The following is a 25,799-nucleotide window of genomic DNA, read 5'->3' as shown; positions in this document are numbered from 1 at the left end:
ATTTGATTTAGGAGAAAATGTCACAAAATTCTTCGAAACGTTTACTCTTGCACCCAGGAAAATTTCATGAGTTTCGAATCTAAAAAACACATGGCATAGGAGCCACATGCAAATACATATGTATGTATACGTACATATGAACATACTTATATACGAATACGCTCGCGACTTACGGATTATAGCTCCGTCACATGAGCAGTTTTCCATATAGATGAGTTTAACACAAGCTTATGCATTATGAGTAGATTGCAGGTATTTTTATGGAGAAAGGTAGATTGAGCGACACTGGCGCCATCTGATATGGAAAAGTAGCCAACTCCCAAATTTTGTTGCAACCAAATCATAATTAGAATTTGACATTTGCTTTGGCTAAGGGTGTTGGCGCACTTTGCAAGTGAAATTATTTTTCCCACTGGTTGGTAAATTTTCTAAAATTTTTCGCAATTAAAAAGTGCAATATAAAAATCGAATACGACACAAAATATGTTAGCAATTTTTTTTTTTTTGTATAGGGAGAATGTTTATAACAGTGCGTCGTGAAATTTTGTGTGAATGGGCAAGACTAAATAAAATTTAATTGCCAAGTATGAAGTTCCTTCATATTTATAAACGCAACATCTTGGTTGATTGTGGCGAAGTTATTGGAATACATAAGCTTGTGTTAAACCCATCTGATTGAAAAATGTCATTGTATCACCGCCCGTAAAAGGTGCGGCTAGTTTACCATAAATAAGAAATTGTTGAATTTTATTTTTTTAATTTTACTTTATTATCTCATTTACTTAAGACATATGTATTTACACCGTCAAAAGTTATTTTATTCATGCCAATTTTTAATACAAAATATAAAACATTTATATATATTATTTATGTATATTTAGGATGTGAATTATGTAACAACGCACACATATGCGTATTCTATTCGTTACACACATTGCTGGCAATATAATTTCTTGGTTGTTGGTGTTTTTATTTTGTTTGTTCATTATATAACTTCTATACCCTGCTTGCTTTTCAGTTTTTGTTAGCTGCTTTTATATAATTTAGGGATACGAGAATCATACACAAATTTATAAGCCCTATTAGGGACCGTTGCCAATACATATTGACAAAAACAATGTCGATGTCACGAAATTGGCTGTTGAACTCGCAATGCCAAATACTACGATATCATTGGCAACTATAATAGGAGAGAATAGTAATTTATATATACATATATGTATATATATATCATATATGTAATACTTCCATATTGCTACTACAGGCTAGGTACACTCAAAAACATCACAGTGCCGATCATGATTCAATTACTAGAGGTTTGTTGTCGTAGTAGAAAAAGTAGTAGAAAGTACCTTTAGCAGTATATTAGTAGTGATAATAAATTTGTAAATGCCAACAGGTTTTGGGGGAAATAATTTATTTTCTACTTAATATTTCTTGAATTGATAAAGAGTTATGTTGGTTTGGTCATTGCTTCAGAATTGGTTTGAACAATTTTATTCAAAAATACGCTATATCAAAATTTGTTTCAAAACCTCCTTATCTGAACATAAGTTCAATGCATTTTGACATAAGAGGAAGTTAATGAAAAGCATGCTGAGATAAGGCGTTTTTCAATCTAATTCTAATATAGGGCGTTTTTGTGACAAATCCTGAAACGGGAAATTTTTGAAAAATATTTTGATAGGACGATTTTGAACAGGCAGCCGACATGGGGTGATACTCTGAAATAAAAGAAAATGACTTATTGTCTTAGAACTTTATATTCCGGCCTTGACTTTGATAGAAGAGTTAAGTTTTTGTGCGGTCCTGCTACACAGGGAGTATTCACCTTTTTATTCTGAAATTTCGGAAAGCTCTTTTCCGTTAAATATTTATGGAGTGTTAACCGTTGATTTCGTTCGTTCGTTTGAAACTACCTCACAGGGTCCGAATATATCAAATAAGTATATTAGGGCGGGTCAAATTGTATGGGGGAAAAAAAACTTCAGGTACACAACTAGTTTCTGAATCTATGAGTCATACTGAGTAATATTGTACCATAGGTCCCATTTTTGTTAGAAAATATTTTTTTTTAGAAATTTTTATTATTTTTTTTGTTAGAAAATATTTTGGGTCATTTAAAAATTGAATTTGCAATATTGAAAAGTAAAATACTCGTAGATTTTTGCAACAAATTCGTCGATTTACCCCAAAACGAAGCCATAAAATGCGAAAAATAGTAGGAAAGCGCCCTATAGCGACGAATATTTTACTTTTCCATATTGCAAATTAAATTTTTAAATAGCCCAAAATATTTTCTAACAAAAATAATAATAAAAATTTCTAAAAAAAATATTTTCTAACAAAATTAGGGAGCCTCGAAATTCATTTGAGACCTATGGTCCCATGGACAATATTACTCAGTATGACCCATAGATTCACAAACTGCATGTGCTTTTCAACAATTAATTTGACCAACCCTAAAGTATATACATAATATTCCAAATATAAACCGATTCCCCAAATTCTTAAATGGAGACGAATGTTCCGAACATAAAAAAAAATAAAAATAAATGTAAGGCGCGATAACCTCCGAAGAGATTTTAGGCTGAGTTTCTCTTCCAATTTGCGTCGTGCTCCTGATTTTTCCTACAAATTGGCCGGACGGGACCTACATGTTTTATGCCCACTCCAAACGGCATCTGCAAGGCAGATGAGTTTTCACTCAGAGTTTTTCATGGCAGAAATACACTCGGAGCGCTTGCCCAACAATGCCGAGGGGCGATCCCGCTTAAAAAATGTTCTTCTAATTGAAAAACCTTATTTCTAAAATTGTTGATGTTGCTTTGCCCGGGGTGTGAACCAGGGCATTCTGTGTGAAAGGCGGAGCACGCTATCATCACACCACGGTGGCCGCCAACATACGTAATGTATAAGTTAACATGCTCAATGAGTACTTTCGTTATGGCTCTCCATTTTTTACTAATGATATTTTTACGCGAACCGATTTACTGTCGAGTTTTGACGCTAAACGACGAATTTTGAATTGGTTTAGGTTTCGTATGTTCATAGGTTTACGAAAGTGCACGATTCCTTGGTGTCCGTACTTTTCATAAAACCTATGTTCAACCGCACTAATAGATCATGGTATAGTTAATAAATTCATCATAAAATTAAAAAAAATTTACTAAGGAATTATGCAATTCAGAACTTAGCGGGTATTTGTAAACTGATTGCTACTACTTACTATTAATATTTTTCGAAAACTCGCAATGGAACAACACTGTCAATTCGATTTGGGAGCAAAAATGACTGCAATTGTCAAAAAGTGTGGCAGCCGAGCAAAGCTCTTGTGATTGAATCATGAGTGCCGATATATTGCATATTTTGTTATTATCAAAAATAGAATACAACGCGATGAAAACTTTTACAAAACAGCAGATAAATATGTATATTTAAAACTCTATACAAAAACATAATTCTATAATTGGTAGCGTAATAAAAAAATATAAAAAAACTAAACAGAATTCATAGAATACATATTCGGTAAGACTAAACGACGAATTAAAAACAAATTAAATACACTAACCAATTCGAATAGCAGCAATTTTTCTTGCATTTCTGTGGAAAATACAAAACAAAAAAAAAACAAATTTCTTGAGTAACTACATACGTATACTTAAAATATTTTCTTTAACAAAGTATATTATATTCAACATAGATGATATATATTAATAGAGTACATTGTATGTATCTTCTTCTTCTTTCGTTTCTTAACTCCTAATGGAGCATAGGGCCTCGACAACCGATTTGAATCTCATTCTATTTGGTGCTATCCTCGTGACATCATTCCACGTGTAACCTGCATCTTCCAATTCCTTATCGACAGTTCTACGCCAGGTTTTCGCTGGCGCCCCAGGTCCTCTGCTTCCCTGCGGGTTCCACCGCAGTGCTTGCCTTGCTATATTGTCTGTAGGCCTCATAATCGAGTGTCCAATCCACGACCACTTGCGTTTTGCAATTTCTGTGGCTGCCTTTGTTTGGCTTGTCCTTCGCCACAATTCGTCGTTTGTTATTGTTTCGGGCCATCGAATTTTCAAGATTCGGCGTAGGCATTTATTAATAAAAACTTGCAGGCGCTTCTCGATTAAGCTTGAACTTTTCCACGTCTCACAAGCATAAAAGAGCACTGATTTAACATTTGAATTAAATAGTCGCTGCTTAGTTTTCAGTGATATATGACTGGACCTCCATACTTCTGTCAGTTGGCCGAAAGCCGCTCTTGCTTTATTTATGCGGGATGTAACGTCCTCGTCCGCGCCGCTTCTGTTGGAGATAATACTGCCGAGGTAAACTGCGGATTCTACACATTCAATTTCGTTTCCATCGACAGTGAACATTGTTGGTCTTGCTGAAACATTATATGTATATTGTATGTATATGCATCGATAAATAGAGATTGACAAATCGCCGTAACATAACAATTAATAAGTTTATACATATGTTGTTGTTTATCAGTTTACGAAGCACCACTGGAAATTTAATTATGCGCTTTTTTAACTTACTTCTATTTGCACATAAAGAATTTCATATACATATATATAATTTTTGCTTTCATACCCAGTGCATTTCTTCTCACATTCCAGATCTTACATATTTGGATTCCTCACATTACTAACAGCCGTTCATTTCTTATTATGGCATACTAAATGCGTTTAAATTCTATAGCAAAAATATATAGCGGGGTAAAGTTTCGCGCCGTTTTCCCAAGTAGCCTTTTATTTGTATTGCTTCTTCGAACACAGAAATTGTGCTCAAAAGTGTGTTGGAGTTTCTGATAATCTTTAAAGCTACTTCAAAAAACGTTTCGTTATATTTGATATTTTTTTAGTTTCACACTGTCACTAGTTGGGATAATTGCATCAAGTTTGCGAATACGGTTCCTTTCCAAAAACAATCCCGTTCATAGGTCAAATTTGTATTATCTTTTGAAGAATATAAAAAAAACGAGATAACAGATATCTTATTTCGTTGATTTACGACATTTTGTCACTTCGAATTTTTAGAAGGTGTAAGTAAAATAAGAACAGTTCATCACATCACAGAGTTTGCAAAAGACAGAAGGAAAGAAGCGGTTTGATTTGGAAGATTTATGTACACACATTTGTTTGTTACAAAATATTAGCAACAGTGTGAAAGTTAAAATATAAATATAAATTAAAAATTAACAAATTATAATATATAAAATTTAGAGTAGCCACAAATAATATATAGATTAGTTATGTACGTATGTGGTAGTTAATGTATATGTATAATGCATATGTATTTGTAATAGCAATTGTTTTATGTAGCGCTGCGGTTAATTATTCATGTAAAGTAGACATTTTTTATTATTTTATTTTAATATTTTGTGTGTATGTATATGTATATGTTTGGCTTGCGGTAACTTAATATTGCATTAAACAAAAACCATTCGTCTATCTAAAACTATAGAGCACTCTATGGTTATAACAATATTATGTACAATAAATATGTACACCATTTAAATCTGATTGTCTGAAAATTTAAACATACGTATTTAGAAATTTATTTAAAATATTATCAAAAACACATTTCTTAAATTGTAACAAGTATAATTTGGTGTTTTTTTATAAAGAGAAAATGTATAATATAACATAGAATTCTCTTAACAACTGTATTTGATTGAAAATGCAGTTTCTAAGTTTGTAAGTTTGCTTTCAAAAGTTTTATGTTAACAAGTATCATTTACCTCTCAATGATATTTGTTAGCATTAAATTAAAAAAAAAAATATTACAAGGACTGTTCCTGACGCTTCTTAATAATTTCACAAAGTGATCCCATCAAATCATTTTTAATCATTTTTGTATTTAAAATCTTAAGAAAAGTTTTAAAAGTTGTAGGGCTAGTCGATTATACAAAAACTATGTACCTAGAATTTTAAATAAGAATAGTGCGGCTAACTATCAATTTGTGGTGTGCTGATTTTTCATCTTTTTCCAACAAATTAGCTCCGCCAATTGTTTTATGTCGACCAGAGCGGTATCTGCAGGGCAGATGCATTTTTTTTCCGAGAAGCTTCTTCATGGCAGAACTGCTCTCGGAAAGCTTTCCAAACCACTGCCGAGAAAAATTGTATGAGGTATTTTGTTCTTAGTGGTCCCGTTTGGTTAGTAAGGCCAGCACACTACCACTATACCACTGTGCCCTCTAATTTGGAGTACACTCTCAAAATGTGGAGTTAAGGGCCAACACCTCTCTTTCGTATGTTGAGGCATACATATATACTCGACTAGACCAACATGGTATGTCTCATAATTGTTTTTGTAACGGGTTGCTATGTCAACAAAATACAAGATGGAAGTTTGACTTATGTCCGTTTTCATTCTTTAGGCTCATTTTTTATTTCACAGCTCAACCAACATGTTTATAACGAAAGAAATGCATTTTTGCATAACTACATACATACATTTTTAATATCTCATTATTATAGAGAAAAATTCCATTTTACTTTTAGTATAAATGTCAACATAAATATAAATTTAAATATAAAAACAATATATATCTGATATTATCAATATGATTTTGGGTTCTAGTGTTTTTGTTGTTTTTTGCGATCACAATTAGCCGTATCGTATTAGTTTCTAGATAATTATTTCGATGATCACTATAACACACAGCGACCATGACAAAAGTGCCATTAGTTGCGCTACTACATACATATATAAAATACTACTCAACATATTACTACTACAAAACGAGTAAACCCTTATCGTCACAGTTAAATGTTCTTTTTACTTGGGATATTATCGTTGTATCTGAGCTAACATAAAGTTGCATTTAACAGATTATACATTTATTATTACGAGTAAGTTTGGATGACAATGGGAAAGGCAGCATTACTTGTAATAATTTTACATACGCCCACGATCATCACTCTCATTGTCATGTTGTTGCTCAGTGGAGACTTATTTATCTCAATATAATAGCAACATCATTACATACATACATCACAAAAGCTAGACATAAAACGTTTAATTATTTTTGCCTTTTTTACGCCTTTCATAATAGTGAGCGCCTGTAATTAACGATGGAAGCTTTCATTATGCACATGAATTGTTATTAGTATTCATATTACAGATTTTCTTTATTATGGCTGCGATTGGCTTTGATTACCATTGGGATTTGTACCAATACCGCCGCTGCCACCAGCAAACAAAGAAGACAGAGAATTGAATGAGGAAGGCGGGGTTTGAGCATCCATAATTTCACTGCCAGGTATTGATATCGCTGACGTTGGATGTTGTTGCATATGCAGTTGTAATTGTACTTGTTGTTGTTCAGCTTGCTGTTGCTGTTGATGTTGCCTAATTTGAAGCTGTTCCAATTCTAATTCTTCATCCAATTGCTTCATTAATGAATCCTTATTGGCATGCCAATACTTGACGGGTATGCGTAGCGTCGTGGTTAAAGTATCGTTATGTTCTTCAAGTGAATTTGTGGCATAATGTTCGACCAATTTCTTTAAAGAAACATAAATATTGTATGGTGCTGCAAAACCGAAACCACTTTCCGTTTCGTATATAATGCAATGGTTAACAACATTCTTGCAAGCAATCGAAAGTGCGTAGTGACCAGCAGAACGTGCACGTATAAGGAATGTGCCAGTAGGGGCACCTTTCAATAAATCTTCCGCCTCATGACGTGAGCATTCGCGTAGGAACCATAGCGAATCGTTATTATGCGGCAAATTCGAACGAGTTTCGTATCTTTTTTGCCAAGCATCGAAGCCAACATCGGCCAGTGTTATTATGTCATCCTCCTTAATACCAGCTTCCATAAGACGTCTTTAAAAAAAAATAAAAGAAAATTTGCGCTTTTGAGTATTTATGTATTTATGAAAAAGATAACATTTCGTTAATGCAAATGGAATGTATGCAAGTGGAGGAAGTACAATGTAAGGTAGTACTCATCGATTGTTTTATAAAAACAAAAAAAAACGACCTATAAACATTAAAAAATAATTTTAAAAAATTTTTTAGTTAAACGGTTTTTTTTTGAAAACAATACTTACATGAAATAATAATAATACTAAAAGCTATAAAATAATTAGGTAGGTCCTAGGTACTAGTAATCACACTCCTCATTAATCTAGGGCGTTGATCAGACAATTAAATAAAAGCGTTGGGCGCGTGAAATTTCTAAAAATATCCTGACTAAGGTTCAGTTGGTCTTATATATGACTATCAATAGAAATTTTACGCGTCCAACGTTTTTATTTAATTGTCTGATCAACGCCCTAGATTGATGAGGAGTGTGATTACTAGTACCTAGGACCTACCTAATTATTTTCTAGCTTTTAGTATTACATATTATTATTTCATGTAAGTATTGTTTTCAAAAAAACCGTTTAACTAAAAAATTTTTTTTTAATTATTTTATTTTCAAGTTTTTAGTCTTTATTTAATTGCCTATTATTTCTCATTCTTAGTTCATTTAGTGACTCATTATTACAAGGACTCTTTCCTGACAATTTGTTACAATCTAAGTCCTCAATACATAATCCTTGCAAAGACTTTACTCGACTCTGTGCCACGTATGCTTGTCCCTCCTCCAACTCCAAAATATTTCGATGTCACTCCTACCGGACTGTATGTAATATTTGTTCCAAATATGGACCAAATCGGACCACAAATACGATTTTTTTTAATATCTCGATATATGCGCCACCTAGCGGCGATTTTTTTCATAGGTTGCTTTATATTCTTGTATGTATTATGTGTTCCAAATATGAGCCAAATCGGACCACAAATACGATTTTTGTGAATATCTCGATCAATGCGCCACCTACCGCCGATTTTTTATCATAGGTCGCTTTCTATTCTTGTATGAATTATGTTTTCCAAATGTGAGCCAAATCGGACCACAAATACGATTTTTATTAATATCTCGATCCATGCGTCACCTAGCGCCGATTTTTTTTTTCATAGGTCGCTTTCTATTCTTGTATGTATTATGTGTTCCAAATATGAGCCAAATCGGACCACAAATACCATTTTTGTGAATATCTCGATCCTTGCGCCACCTAGCGACGATTTTTTTTCGTATTATTGCATTGTCATCGGGTTCTGAACTATATTCCAAGTTTCAAGCATGTAGCTTATCGGGAAGTTACTTAAATTTTAATTGCAAAATTCGTTCACAACGGCCGGCCGTGCAGCCTGTCAAGTCAACCGAAATAAAACCGTTTGAAAAGACCAAGTACTTCAGCTAATGCAATTTCAATAATCCATCAAACATTCTCTCGTCATATATAAACTTGATTTGAAGCCGAAATATGCGAGAAATGTGATCATCAAACATATGGATTAGTTAGATCTTTCTAACCACGCATTAAGTTAAAATACATTCTTCAAAAGCGATATTTGCTCTGCTTTTCGGAGTCACTTGCACTTCGAGAGCATAAAATAGTTTGATGTAAAAGTAAATATGTGGCCTAGCAAACAATTTTAACAGGGGAGGATTTGAAGCACGTTATTTCCAACCTCCCTCTTAAGTATCCCACAAAGATTAATGCATTACTCTCTTTGTTACTCTTTTGTAGTATCCCTGCAAAAATCGTTGGATCATGTGGTCCACTGGAGTACTTACCTTTGTAGTCCACTGTAATACAGCAATGGACCAACTCATGTTTCTACACGAAAGTAAGCCGACCATTGCTCGTTTTTAACGATTGTAATCACTACACGATGTTTATTGGACTGTGGGTACTCCATGGATTACTCTGATGTAATGCGGAGCTGGCGTATATGGTCCAGTCCTAGGACATCGCAATGTTAATTGGACCATATTTTTTGTATGAATTGTGGTTAATTTTGGAGCACTCGGTTGGTCCATAGCGAGTACTCCATACATGCATGCATGGAGTACTCGCGATTTTTGCAGGGATGTAAGCTTTTCACTCTGTCACTTATGTACGAACATAAATTGATATCAGTCTTGAAATAGAACTCGTGTACAATACATGGTGACAGCGGTGCAAGGAACTTATGTTAGTTAAGCAAAGTAAAAAAAAAACCCGGACGTAACAAACGCCACTACCGGGAAATTATAAAGAATGCTAGAAACCAATAATTTCGTGCTGTGACACCTACGGGAAGTAGCAGCTTCACAGTACGTTCTACAGACCCATTTACCTTTAGTAAACCTGCGGAATGGCCCAGATTGCAACGACGGTTTGAGATATTTAGAATAGGTTCAAAACTCGATAAAGCTTCCGAAAAAAGCAAGTAAACACGATAATATACTTAAGGGGAAACCAGGCGGATAACATATTCCTAGAAGGTTCAATGTGGTCATATTAAATCGTTTTTGAGATGGTCGGGCTTGTACCTTAATAGTGCTTCTTACCGCATATATATACGGCAAAGGACATTAACATACATAGATACCGCTCCCCCAACTTTCAGATAATGTATTTATCCCTACAACAACAACAACCCCGAGGTAATAAACGCCTTCACAAATCATTTTGTAGTGGAAACAAACGTCATCTATGAGCGAGCTAAGTTTAACCTTCGAAAGCAGCTTGAAGGTGAACTTATATAAGATTTCTACATACTCTCCGAAAACTGTAACTATGGTACCTTGCGCGATGAAATGATTCGCTACAAAATTGTTGTTGGGATACACGATCGCCGCTTGTCCGAAAAACTACAGATGTGACATTAGAAAAAAGTTAGGACAGAAGTTAGGCAGCATTAAGCTGTAAGAAAACAGCAGTTAGATTTCACCAACTCGTCAACATAAACTCATACAAAAAAACAAAAAGACCAGTAAAAGCAGCAAAGCGTATGTAGGTCAAACGAAACAAAAAATAAGCCACGAATCAACCACTTCACGAATATGTTTCGGCAGAAGATGAATTTTTAGGAATACTTTCTGTGAATAACATTAACCAATGTAACTCTTGGGAAGTGCAATACACGTAAATCAAGGTAATCTTAATTTTATAATAGACACCGGTTCGCCGATAGATGCGCTTTCGTACGAATCTTACACAAACAAATTTTCAAAGGCAAAGCTATACAAGGTCTGACAAAGTGATTTCGGAACCGGACGGGAAACAGCTATTAGTACAATGAATGTTTCAATCTGACATGAAAACTCATCAAAACGAAACTAAAAGTAATATGTGAAAAATGCAATCTTATATTTAGGCGGTAAAGTTTGTAAACAAATAGAAGCACGATAATCAACAGTTGACATCGAGAAAAAGTTTCCTTCCCTTTTCAATGCACTTGGTTGTTAGAAGACTTCGAATGTAACATCAAATTATGATGCAAAATACAAGATGGAAGAAGTCGAAACTAAACGAGATGGTTAAGATGGTGGCCATCAAAGAAGAGGGCGACCCTGGTGCACTCCGATAGTAATTACTACGAAAAGTGATGAAGATATTCGACCGTGCGTCGACTTAACGAAGTTAAATGCTGCTGTTAAAGGAGAATTGCACACAATGCCAGTAGCCGACCATACTATGGCACAATTAACGGGAGCGAAACTCCAAACTAGCTGCCAATTCGGTATTTTGGGAGGTAAGACTAAACGAAGCTTGCTAATTATTGACCCCGTTTGGTATGAACTGTTTTTTAAGAATACCTTTAGGCACTATGTCGATACGATTTATCAAAAACAAAGAATAAAAGAACATGGTGCTACATTAAACAAAGAAAAGTGCGAAATCGGTACTAGCTCTCTGCAGTCTCTAGGTCATGTTCTCGCATGTAATCCGTCCAAAAAGTTCAAGAGTAGTGGCAATCGGAGTGTATCAAACGCCAACAACGGTAACAGAGTTGAAAAGATTTCTGGGAATAGTAAATTTCCTTTCGTTTCACTATTGTCAGACTGAACGCAACCACTTAATGAGCTACTACGAAGCACTACAGTTTCGATGGGAAAGCGACCAAGAGATGGCGCCTAATATGCTTACGCAATCACCGGTCGTCAAACTTTACGATACATCGCAAATAAAAAATTCCTTCGCCAGATGCGTCGTCGTACGGCTTCGGCACAGTTTTGCTACAAATCGGCGAAGAGGAAATTCTGCGCCCAGCAGGGTATGCTTCACGGTCACTATCGCCTGCAGAACGCTACGCTGAGATAGAGAAAGTTTAGTGTAGAAACCAATAACAAGCCTTCGCTATCTATTTTTACATCGAAAATTTTAGCGAGCTCACAGCAAGACTTCAAAGATTCAGATTGCGAATGATGAAACACCAATATGAAAACTATTAGGCAGCGGGAAAATTCCTAGTTGCAACAGATTCACTGTCATCTCATACAGTCGAATAAGACGTATTTGCAGACGGCGGTTGCCTTGAAGTATACGCTTGAACATATTGTAACGAATTTACTTCCAAATCTTCTTATTTGCCCTTCTGCTAAGTTCTGCAACTAGCTGGCTTAATAACCAAACTGATTGATAACTCAAATGAAACTCACTCTTCGCCTCTACTTTCGCGCCTTTTATACTTTTTGATTTCTCATTGCATACTTCCAGGCTTTTCCATTCCAGAACTTACTAGTTAGTTTCAGCTACAAAATCGCCAGCCACAACTACGTTTATAACTTCTCATTTGAGTAATACTTGCACAAATGATTGCCCTCTCTTGTGAGCAATTCAGATAAGATATATGCATGTGTTTGTGCATTGCTTCTCCGCTGCTCGTATACGTACATGGTACATATGTGTAGACGCAATTATTGTTTCGTTTATGTAGATATGTACATAATGATTGATCTATGGATGTGCATGATTTCACTGTTTAGCATCGGCTTAGAGATAGCAGCACCCCTTAGTTTTGCTAATATTCGAAATATATAAACAATGTCTTTGTTGTGCATACTACCCAAGGTAAATTAAATATTTATAAATGTGCCCAAAAGAGAGATACAATTTTACAAAATTATTATGAGGAACACTATCACTGCACAATCAGTTGCTCATGCATGGCTTTCGAGTCGTAGTTCTTACGGAGCTGCGCCTAGAAGTGCTAGAAAAGATACACGCCGGCCACTTGGGAATAGTCAAATGCAAGACTGGGGCCCAACAACCTGTGTGGTGGCCGGGCTGTGGAAATTATATCGAAAGCCATATATAGAAATGTTCGGTATGTATTCAAAATACCATACCTCGACATTAAAGCTTGATGAGCACAGAAACGCCCGAGCGTTCTTGGCAAATCGTAGGGACCGACTTATTTTTTCACAATTACTGATGCTATATACTGTTGCTGTTGTTGTTGTTGTAACAGTGCATCGCCCCAACCAATTGGTGCGACCGATCACAAATTGTCATCAATATCCTCTACCGGGAGTCCAAGAAAGCTTGCTGTTTCAACAGGGGTGGACCATAATGAGAGGGGTGCTAGAGGCGTTGGTTCCACAATGCAGTTGAAGAGATTGTTGGTGTCATGTGGTGACACGTTACAAGCAGGATGTCGTGCACTGTGGCAGCACAATTGTTTAGTATATTTTTGTTTTATGTATACCTTTTTGTTTTATGCATACACGCAACACTGCCCGCAACGGTTTATTTTTCTTGGTAATTTTCTACATTGTATAAGTAATTTTTTGCATACAAGTTAACTTAAGTTGAGATCGCTGCTGGCTGTGGAGCGGTATAGTCCAATATCAAGTAAGTTGAAAATCACGATTATTTCTTGTACGAACAAAACTAATTTTATGTTTCATGTATGTATAAATCTCGATTTAATTATTAGAGAATAAACCTCAATACGCAATACCCAATACCATCAACTTAAATATTTGCGGTGTTTATTCAATGTTGGAATCAGCCAGCTTTCGACCTCCACATTTTTTTATTCTTTGATGGATCATTCTCTTCCTGCGGTTGGTGAGTGAGTTTTATTCGTCGGATGAGCACAGCGTAAAATAAGGTGCTGTGAATACACATACAAGTGGTGTTGCGAATGTCTGAAGTTGCACGTCCGATCAGAACAAGCAAAAGAGACAACAAAGGAGTGCCACCACGACGTTTGGATTTTAGCGACGAAGATATGCCATTGTCTCGCACACCTCCGTAGAATTCAGCAGATATGGACATGATCATGGAGAATAGAACGGTATTTGGTACACCAGCAGAGCATGTAGTAAACGCTGCTGCCGGCAGCACTGCCACTACAAACAACGGAGCCGAGGTAGAAAAGAGACGTCGCAGAGGACGTAAGCAGAGCAACAACAGGTAATGCAACGAGTAGTCATGTCGTAGGTAACGGAATAGAGCGAGTAGCGTTGGAATTTAATAGAAGGATTATACTGTTTTCACACAGAAACTTAATGATCTCATTTCACCTGCTAATGAAATCGTAAATTTTTTGCTTTCACACAGAAGTAATTGCTCGATTAGTATGAAGGATGAGACAGACAATCATGGCGGAACGATACAAGGTGGGAGCATGGTGACATACCTACAAACAAAAAAAATTCCATGTACTTATAAATTCGATGGACAAATGTCAAAATCGTAGTTGATGTATCAAATCAAATAAAAAAGGTTATAATCAGCTGTTCCATGCGGCCACCTTGTATCGTTTCGCCATGCAGACAATGACATTTACTTTGACAAATGACATTTTTAAGCACTGAACACTAAAACTAAGAAGCGGAACGCGGCCAACAGAGTTGCATTGTGCTTTTGACTTCATTAGGCATTCGATTAGCTACTAATGAAATAATTATAGATTCGAATTTTGTAGGGAAGATTGAGCTCAATAAGCGTCTTAATGTAGAAAACTGCCTTTATTATTCAATAAGCCGTCTGTGTGAAATTAGTATTACCGATATACAAAATGAATTTCAAAGGCAAATACATGAGTTAAGCAGAATATTCGTTGACAATAGTAAGAAAATATAATCGTCGGTGCAAACCAGATTTCTTCTCAGCAAATGTACTCTATTATTCGTTTATTTATTTATTTATTTATTAAATAGATTATTTATTGTAACCTTTTCTTAGCCATAGTCATTAGCTTTAAGTTTCAAGTTTAAATTGTTCATATTTTATGCCTTTTACCGACTAGCACTATAAAATAATTTTTGCCAAATTGTTGTGCTGGGATGAATTGTCTAATAAATACAAATACAAATACAAACGTTACAACAGGAAATGGTGAGGATGGCGCCTGGAGAAAATATAGATACGTCAACAGTAAGTACACAAAATATAGCTGCCGCTTCAGAACCTTTGCACTTGGCTAATCCAGCACGGCCAACGGAAAGTGATTATAGTGTCAACAGTCAGCGAATAGTTTATGCCAAAATAGTGAATTTGGCGCCGTTTTCAGGTGATCCATTGGAATGGCCTATGTTTGAAAGGTCATTTATAGATACTACGCAAGAATTTGGTTATAGTAACAAGCGCAATATTATTCGTCTTCGTGAAGCCTTGCATGGCGAATCTAAAGTTGCTGTTGCCGCCTTGCTGCCGTATCCAGATTCTGGTACAGAAATCATGAACACATTAAAAGAAAAATTCGGAAGGCCGGATCAAATTGTAAATTGTCAGGTTATGGAAATACGAAAGATCGCTCCGATACCATCAGGTAATATAAGCTTAATTATACCATTTGCAAATAAATTAAAAAATATGTCTGCGTTCGTACGATATGCAAAGGCAGAGCAGAGGCTTTCCGACGTTACATTGTTAGGAGAATTGGTTTCTAAAATTCCAATAGAAGAGCAAATGAAATGGGCAGAATATAAAGAAAGGTTACAGGGATATGCCAATATTGACAATTTTAGTGATTTTTCGAGCATTATAGCAAAGCGAGCCAACATTATAGCAGATTCATTGCCACGAGCTGCAAATCAAGCAGCTTCTTCCGTTCAGAGGCATAAAATGCAAGAAATTGGCCCAGCAAAGGGTGTAAAAAAGAGAGTTTTGTTGGCTCATGCTCAAGAAAGCTATTTAGTTTGCAATGATAACTGCGGTAAAATGTCAAGCTGTACCATATTCAATAAAATGACGGTAAACGAACGCTGGTCGAAGGTTAAAGTGCTAAGAGTTTGTTATTCGTGTTTCGGTAAAGGTCATTTGATTGCAAAATGCTATTCTAAAAAGAAATGTTTGTTAAACGGCTGTGATAAAATGCATAACAGGCTTTTGCACATCGAAGATAGTAACAGAATAGCAAGTAATAGTAGTCTCGCTCCTCAAGTAGTGAAATCGAACCAAGTATCACGAAATTTTAGAATTGAAGCAGTTACAGACAGCTCACAAGTGCTTTTTCAAATTGTCCCAGTAGTAGTATCATCTGACACTAAAACTGTTCATACCTATGCATTCATCGATCAGGGCGCATCGCATTCTATGGTTGAGAGGGACTTAGCAGAAGGGTTGGAGCTAACAGGGCCCTCAGATACTCTTCATTTGCATTGGTTAGGAAATGTGACTACTACGAATGCTACAAAGCGGGTCACCTTGCATATTAGAGGTCATGGTGAACAGTATAAGACCTATGAAATTGCAAACCTTTGTACAGTACATGATATGAATCAGCCAAAACAGTCATTCAATTTGGATCGGTGCGAGGATAAGAGTATACCAAGAGAATTTTTGAATTTAAGTTATGTCAACGCGCAGCCACATCTTCTGATCGGCCTTGATAATGCCAAATTATTTAGAGCTTTTGGACGCCCACTTCAACTTTCCAAAAACGGCTTGATAGCCATGAAAACTCTATTGGGCTGGGTAGTATACGGCAATTGTAGCGAAATGCAGGTTTCTGTCAAAAACCATTTGCTCCTGCCAAGAAAGGGCAACAAATTGGAGGAGCTTGAGCATTTGACCCATGACTACTTTGCTAACGAAAGCCTTGGTATATCGCCAAAGTGTGCACCACTACTGTCCGATGAAGATAAGCGCGCGATGTCCTTAATGGAAGCAACTGTCATGCGCAGGAATGACAGGTCCGAGGTCGGTTTGTTATGGGCTCTCGATTCGTTTTCATTTCCCGATAGCTTCGAAATAGCCAAGGAGCGGCTCAAAGGAATAGAGAGAAAGATGTCGACGGATGAAGAATTTGCTAAGCAATACATCGAAAAGATAGATAGTTACGTCAAAAAAGGGTACGTCAGGAAAATAAGCGAGGACGAAGTTGCTTGTAAGTCCGCAAAAACCGTTTATCTTCCCCACTTTGCTGTACGAAACGCAAATAAATGTAAGGCGCGATAACCTCCGAAGAGATCTAAGGCCGAGCTTCTCTTCCAATTTGCGTCGTGCATGATTTTACGCCGACTCCGAACGGCATCTGCAAGGCAGATGAGTTTTCACTGAGAGCTTTTCATGGCAGAAATACACCCGGAGCGCTTGCCAAACACTGCCGATGGGCGACCCCGTTTAGAAAAATTTTCTTCTAATTGAAAAACCTTATTTCTAAAATTTTGATGTTGTTTTGCCCGGGGTTTGAACCCAGGGCATCCGGTGTGGTAGGCGGAGCACGCTACCATCACACCACGGTGGCCGCCACGCAAATAAGAAAGGACTACGAATTGTTTTCGACGCCGCAGCTGAAGTGGACGGTAAGTCACTGAACAAAACTCTGCTGTGCGGCCCAGATGTAAATCTGTCTCTACTGTCAATACTGTTTAGGTTTAGGCAATCTCCTATCGCAGTCTGTGGCGATATTCGCGAAATGTTTTTGCAAGTCGTGGTACGCGAAGAAGACCAGAAGGCAAAGATTTTTATGGCAACGCGGAGATAAGCCAAGTCACATAAACACGTATGTGATGACACGAATGTTGTTTGGAGCTTCAGGCTCTCCTGCTTTGGCGCAATATGTAAAAAAAAAACACGAATGCGGCTGTATTTAAAGAACCATCGAACGTCACTATGTAGATGATTATGTCGACTGTTTTGAGACTGAAAGAGATGCCATAGAAGTAGTAAAGCAAGTCGTTGAAATGCATAGAATAGGCGGATTCGAATTAACTAATTTGGTATCGATATTGTTAAAGAAGTAAGCGTGATCGACGTAAGTCGAGATGGCATTGAGCGCATATTAGGAATGTATTGGTCAAAGGACGCGGATGAGTTTATGTTCGTTCTCAAGTTTCATCGCATATTCCTGGAAATATTAAACCAGCGTCGTAAGCCCACAAAAAGAGAAGTTCTCAGCCTTGTTATGTCTATGTTCAACCCGTTCGGCATCTTGGTTAATTTTATTATATCAGCAAAACTGATTCTTCAACAGCTTTGGACTCGTGGTGTTAATTTGGATGAAAAGATTCCCGATGGCCACCGTGGTGTGATGGTGGCGTGCTCCGCCTACCACACCGTATGCCCTGGGTTCACACCCAGGGCAAAGCAACATCAAAATTTTATAAATAAAGTTTTTCAATTAGAACAAAATTTTTCTAAGCAGGGTCGCCCCTCGGCAGTGTTTGGCAAGCGCTCCGGCTGTATTTCTGCCATGAAAAGCTTTCAGTGAAAACTCATCTGCCTTGCAGATGCCGTTCGGAGTCGGCATAAAAACATGTAGGTCCGGTCCGGCCAATTTGTAGGGAAAATCAAGAGGAGCACGACGCAAATTGGAAGAGAAGCTCGGCCTTAGATCTCTTCGGAGGTTATCGCGCCTTACATTTATTTTTTTTATTTTTTATTCCCGATGATATTTATAGCAAATGGACTGCCTGGCTGGAACAGATGCCTAAGGATAATGAAGTTCGATTACCTCGGTGTTTTATTTTGTTGGTCCCTCACTAGGGTAGGCACCTTTTCGTTGGTGTGAGGGCTTAGCCGATCTCCATAGCGCCCGACTAGAAGGCGGAGCTGTTTAGGACTGGCATCTACGCCGTTTCGCCTCAAAGGAGGGCGGCGGGATGTCGGTGACCAAGAACTGCCAACCCCCTAATCCATGGTGTTATGCGGACCGTGCCTATTGGACGATTTGCAGCCACCCAACAAACATTTAGGTTAGAAAACGATTAGAAGACGAATCGAATTCTAATGTATTTCTCTAAGGTAGAAGGTTAGAGGACGATTTGAGAAACTGTCGCGAATTATAGCATTCTCGACAAAAAGGGGACTTCGTTCTCGATATCGAGAAAAGGGTTAGAATTCTAATCGAATTCTAACGTCAAATTCTAATGAGTTTCTAATGAGAATTTTGAAGTGATGCGCAATTAAGTTCAATTATTTAAAATCAGCGAAATTTTCATTGTTTCAATGTTCATAGTTTAAGTCGCTTAAACAATATCAAATATTTATTTGGTTAATATATATATATAATCTTATGTATTAAGAATGAACATATTTCAAAGGCTTTTTCTATTATAATAAACTAAACCCGTACCTAAAGATTGAGGTACGGACGAGGAAGCGTTTTCTTCATGCCATTCAAATAGCACTTCAATAATCTGCTCGCTTTCCTTTTTTAACCCTTTTTGAATCATTTTCCCTTACTAGTATTTATTATTATAAATAAAAAAACTTATTTCGCAACTTGTAATATTTCCGCTATTTTTATTTTGTTTGTATAACACTAAGAATGAGTGATCATGTCGTGCAAATAATCGATAACTGTGACAATAATCATAACATCGCATTTCTAGTGGTATTCGAATCGTTTCACAGTCGAATTCTAACCTAGTTTTCGATTCGAATTGCATTAGAGAACTACATTAGAATTCTAATGTAAAATTACAATATTTCTCTAACGTTAGAAACTGTGTTTGCTGGGCAGGGAATAAGGAGGATGATAAGAGGACTGAGTCGCAAGCCAAGGACGACGAATACGCATTAAGCGATGCGTCGCACTCGGGGAGCGGGAGCAGTGTTGATTCAATGAACTCCGTGTTGGAAAAGCACACAAATGAAAACGGAGTAGAAGAGTGGAGAAGGGTACGGAGCAGAGGAAGTAAAAGAGCTCTCTCGCAGTACCGTGCAGCATTAAGAATTGTCCAACGCCTGGGAGCAGTGGTCGACCCAACAGAAGTGGAGATCGAGCGCTTGGAATGGGCTCATGAGGCGGTAGAAGTAGGTCGAAGGCAGTTCAAAAGGTTTGCTGCTAGAAACCCTCGGTTCTGCAACCGGTACGAGGAGGAAGAAGCGTCGAATGGCAGAATGAAGAGGCAACGTTTGGCGGAAGGCGACAAGCCTCCTTTCAAGAGGGTATGGATACCATGCGTGATGAAGTCGAAGGATAAACTGCGACTTCTGCTGAATCAGAATCCGAACATACCGACACAGGATTGGAAGGTACTTACTGTATCTCGGCCTACGGAGGAAGGTCAGTTCTACATCTTCCAAATAAACAAGCAGGATATATTGTACACGCAGCTTGGAAAAATGTCCTTTGGTACAGGCAAAATTTATATGCGACTCAGGAAAAGAAGTCCCGAGGATACAAATCCCAACACGCTGGAAGTGGGCGAAGTCGCAAAGGACCTCAAAAGCCTAAGGGAAAAAAGACAGGTGGAGGTAGCCGACGTCACCACGAAGGTGTTAGAAGAGAACCAACAGCCAGATGGTGCTGTGAGTCGCACAGAGGAACACCCGGCACAACAGTTACAAGAGGCTGAAGGGGGCTTCGAACACTCTAAACCAGGCATGCTTAACCAACGAACCGATATCATTTCGCTTCGTTTATTAACGTTAAGAACGTCAAATTAACAAAATGATTTTGTTTCGTTTTCTGCCATATCAAAACGAAATCAAATCGTTTATGTTGATTATTAATTTCCAACTATGCTGGCAAAGCTGTTTGATGGCGGAGTCAATAAAGGTGAAAGCATTAGCCAAGATGATTGCAACTTTTCTCATGAATTTTGACAGTACGAACATTTCTCAGAGTATTTTTGACATTACCACTAACGAATTACACAAACAAATTACATGGAGTTTGTGTGTATGTCCGCTCGGTGTTACCACCTTACGGCTTCACCATGGCTATAGCATTGCCAGCACAACTCAAACATAAAGTATCATGTTTTTGTTAACGTTTTTAACGTTAACGAAAGCTTTTCGTTTCGGTTAAAAACGAGATACAATTTATCTTGATAATTTCTTTATCTATAATATTTCGAAGTGTTTCAACGGAAACGGTGGACATTTTTTGATAAGCGATTAGCTTTACGTTAAGGTGCATCCCTGCTCTAAAGCAAAAGGGCAAGGGGAGGACGACGACGTCACGACGAAGATGCTGGAGGGGGACAAACAGCCCAATGGTGCTGCGAGTCCTACAGATAAACCTTCAGCACAGTAAAGTGAGGTCGAGCGAACTCCTCCTAACCCTTGAGTAGGGTTATTTTGACGTGGTGCTTATCCAGGAGCCGTAGCTCTCATCGGGAGGAAAGGTTTCTGAACTTAGCGTGCGCGGATTTGGCGTTTACTATGCGCAAACGGAAGGACGGGTGCGAGCTGTAGTAATGGTAAGGAAACAGCTGCATTCATATATGCTCCCTAATCACACTACTGAGGACCTCGTAGTGGTGGCTGTTGAGCAAATGAATAAGCATAAGCAAGGGAATGGCATCCTGCTACATGACCCATGCTGCGGAGGTTCCACCGATGGAGTGCAAGAGGCTAGTACAGGACCAAGGGCGCAAGGGGCGGTTGGTCAGAGGCGCGGATGCAAAAGCGCACCACAATGCGTGGGGAGAATCAGATACGAACAAGAGAGGCGAATCTCTATTTTGTTACATCCTGCAAACCAATTTGCAGATAGCCAACAGCGGAAATGTCCCTACATACATTGGTCCAACATCCAGCAATGTTTTGGATATTACACTGAGCTCCGAACGTGATATATCAAGGTATGATTGGATGGTTCTTGATAGACCATCCTTCTCCGACCATGCGTATATCAGCTTCAGCATCCCCCTAAAGAGAGTAGAGAAAGACATCCCAATTAGACTGGGCGAAATTAAGCGAAGGCGAGAGGTGCACATGATCGACCAAGCAGGAAAGGCGTGGGTTCAAGCGCGGGGCTGTAAAGTGTCGAAGATTATGTGCAGGTTTAAACCTTAGGCTAACAAAGTTGCTTCTATCATTAAAAAGAGAGGACTGTAGACTCATGACGGATATTCTGACTGGACACTGCCTTCTGGCGTCACATGTCTTTAAATTAGCCTTGGTCAGTGATAGCAGTTGTAGGAAGTGCGGGCTGGAGGAGGAAACGAGCGAGCACGTTCTGTGCTCTTGCCAGGCTAAGACTCCAACTATTAGGAGTGATACAGCTGTCAGATCTAGAAGCAGCAAGCGGCTTAAATCCTAGGAAGCTTCTAGTATTTGCCAAGAGGACGTAGTTATTTTTTAACATAGGTCTTGGTTTTTGATAGGGTTTTTCAGTTTGGTCGTTAAAACAAACTTCTGGTAACACTACGGACTTATTCAGTCTATGTGAGGTTCTCATGGACCGGCCAGTTCAACCTAACCTAACCCATCTATCCATCTGGTCCATCTATAAACATAACCTAACCTCGGTGTTATTATCAAAGATTTACGTGCTCGCAAGTGGAGTTGCATGTGTTTACAGATGCCAGCGAAAGTGCTCTTGCAGTATAGTATAATCGATTCCGCGCTCGGAATTGCATGCTCCGGTCATGGCAGTCCGCTTAAAGGAATCGATAGTCAACAAGCATAATGTGAAGCCTACAACGTCACCTTTTGGAGTGACTCAACCACGGTAATTGCTTGGATACGCTCTAGCAAGCGTCGCTATAAGCAGTTTGTCGCAAATAGAATATCATAAATTTTGGATGGCAGTGATGTCGAGCAGTGGAGATGGTTGCCCTCCGAAGAAAATGTTGCTGAAGACAGTACTCGGGCGAAATTCTCGGCATCGTACGATCCAAACGGCAGGTGGTTAAGAGGGCCGACTTTTTTGCTGAAATCCCAGCACGATTGGCCACAACAGCTCAAGAATAGTTCACAGACGGCAGAAAGCGCTCTTCAGTTGAAAGGAGAACATCGGATACTTGCAGCAGTCAGCGTAAAATATAGTAGACTTGAAGCGATTTTCAAATCTTTCTCGATTAAAGAGGTGCATAGCCTGGGTTCTTCGTTTCACAAGAAATTGTGAAAAGGCGCGAATGAAGCTTGAGGTAACAAAAGGTGGACTTACAGCCGATGAAGAAGCGGCTGCGGAAATCGTACTTTGTCCCATAGCACAAGAAGAAGCGTATCAAGTTGAGTTGCATCAACTTCGAAACAAGAGTCCTTTGAATAAAAATAGCTCGTTAATAACTTTAAATCCTTATTTAGATAGCGAAGGAGTTTTGCGACTTAGTGGTCGCATAGAAAACGCACCATTTGTACCAATTTCAGCGAAACGTCTTATTATATTATCGAAAAATCATGCCTTTACGAAACTTGTTGTTAAATGGTATCACGTTAAGTGGCGACATATTAACGTTAATTTAATAGTGAACGAAATCAGACAGAAGTTTTGGATACCTTCGTTACGTGCTTGTAAAAAGCGTGGGATCCGACTGCAACCTATGCCGCGTGCGCAAGGCTTTGCCAGTTCAACCCATGATGGCTCCACTACCAGTCGATAGATTAACTGCTTATGTCCGTCCATTTACGTATAGTGGCGTCGATTTCTTTGGACCATTACTTGTCACCATCCGCCGTCGAAAAGAAAAAGGATGGGTGGCACTGTTCACTTGCCTTACCACCCGAGCAATTCATTTGGAGTTGGCAACAAATCTTTCGTCCGATGCCTTGCTATTGTGCATACGAAACTTTATAAACAGAAGAGGTGTGCCGATTCAGATACGCAGTGACAATGGCACTAATTTTGTTGGCCTAACGAAAGAATTGCGTGGTGTTGAAGATTTTATAGACCACAGTGCAATATCGGAGCCTTTAACACCTTTAGGAATCAGTTGGAAATTTAATTGCCCGTCAAACCCAAGCGAAGGCGGTGTATGGGAGAGACTTGTGCAGTCAGTTAAAAGGGAGTTGTACATAATGTTGAAAGAGTGTGCACCGCAAGTAGATACGTTACATAGTTTATTAATAGAAGCCGAAAACATAGTAAACTCGAGACCTCTAACGCATCTACCAGTCACACCGGATCATCGACGCAAACTCCAATGCCTGTAGATAAAAAGTTGCTCTGCCTAAGGAAACAGTGGCGAATTGCTCAAACTTTAAAGAACGGCTTTTGGAAGCAGTTGACGCGCGGAGCCGCCGCCGCAGCAAATGGTGTCAACCGTCAAAGGCCATCAGCATCGGCGATCTAGTACTTACATGCGAAACCTACCTTCCGAGGTCCCAATGGAAAAGAGATCGTATAGTGAAGCTGTATTATGGGTCTTATGGTATTGCCCGATCCGGAGATGTTCAGACGTCAACAACTTTGCTTAAACGTCCCGTTTCAAAACCAGCTCTACTAGATGTTTGGGATACTTTATGATGAATCTCCCCTGGGTCAATTCATGGGGCCGGGGATATCGTGCACTGTGGCAGCACAATTTTTTAGTACCTTTTTGTTTTATGTATGCCTTTTTGTTTTATGCATACGCGCAACACTGCTCGCAACGGTTTATTTTTCTTGGTAATTTTCTACATTGTATAAGCAGTGCACGGACTTTACCACTTTATTAGTAGATCTACCAACTTTTTAGCCCATTTTCATTTTCTACCACTTCTACCACCAAAGCCCAAAAATCTACCAACATTTGCCTTTGTAAGGAAATTAAGAAACGATTCAATTTCGAAGACGAAAAATTACACCTTTTGGAATATTTTGATGCAAAAAATATTCAATCTAGTCAAATGACAACGATTGTTCCCTTACTTAAAGCTTTTCCATTTCACAAGACTTCCATGGAAATTCTTAACAACGAATGGCGATCATTGATGTTATATGATAAGGAGAAAATAGAAAAGATATTTTCCGACGATATTCTTAAAGGATGGATAAAATTGGCAACTGAAGTCTTCTAGAAGAAAATTTGTTTGAAAATTTTACCTCAAAGTTATGCAGCCGCAGAAAGGTCGTTCTCTATATCGAACGACATAAAAAGCGCCAAGCGTAATGGATTAAAAATTTCAAGCATTTCCAATCAAATATCAATAAGTAAAAGAGTATTGTGTCGGACGGACTTTATTTCAGCCTCCAATGGAATTAATAAGATTTTTTTTTTGTATTTAATAACTAGATTTTTCTTTTGTTTTTTCTGACAATTTTTTTTTGTCGAAAATTCGGTTTTTATTTTGAAAAATTTGTGCACAAATTCAATACAAGAAATAAATTTTTGTATGAAAGAAAGTAGTAGTCATCTACTCGCAAATATTTTCCTGCGCTATTTTCGTCAGTTATTAATGAATAATTTTGAACGAATATAAAAAAGTTTTAAATAAACAATAACATGCCAGTGTGGCAGAAAAATACTGGTACATTGGAAAATTGTTGTTGTAATGAGACGTATCGGTAAATTTTCCTCAGTATTTCAAGCTCAAACTACAGAAAAAAGCAAGTATCATATAGGCATAAGCTATATATATACAAATTTACATACATTTTTTTATTTTGTTTATGTTTTTTTAAAGTGTTATTTCCGCGAAATGTGCTTTACATATTTGTTTTACAATAAAATATGAATTGTTTTCTACAAATATAAAGTGTAGCTATTGTTTTCTTGGAAAAAAAATCTACCAACTTCTACCACTATTTTAATTTTTCGTCTACCAACATTCTCTTTTTAAAAGTCCGTGCTCTGTGTATAAGTCATTTTTTGCATACAAGTTAACTTATGTTGAGAT

At 37.8% G+C, this 25,799-nt stretch overlaps 1 protein-coding gene across 1 annotated transcript in view; it reads right to left on the bottom strand.

The window, feature by feature from the left end:
- Positions 1-745: 745 nt before the first annotated feature.
- The window catches only part of Pi3K21B (phosphatidylinositol 3-kinase regulatory subunit alpha), a 33,044-nt gene continuing 7,990 nt past the window's right edge, over positions 746-25,799 (bottom strand). Inside the window, exon 3 of the mRNA XM_067768928.1 lies at positions 746-7,848. Coding sequence (XP_067625029.1) covers positions 7,152-7,848 — 697 coding nt within the window. The 3' untranslated portion in view covers positions 746-7,151. The remainder of the gene's footprint in view (positions 7,849-25,799) is intronic.

This window comes from Eurosta solidaginis, chromosome 2 (assembly GCF_040869045.1).
Source record: "Eurosta solidaginis isolate ZX-2024a chromosome 2, ASM4086904v1, whole genome shotgun sequence".
Lineage (NCBI taxonomy): Eukaryota > Metazoa > Arthropoda > Insecta > Diptera > Tephritidae > Eurosta > Eurosta solidaginis.
The sequence above is the reverse complement of the archived record's forward strand: the minus strand, read 5'-3'. Positions and strand labels throughout refer to the sequence as shown.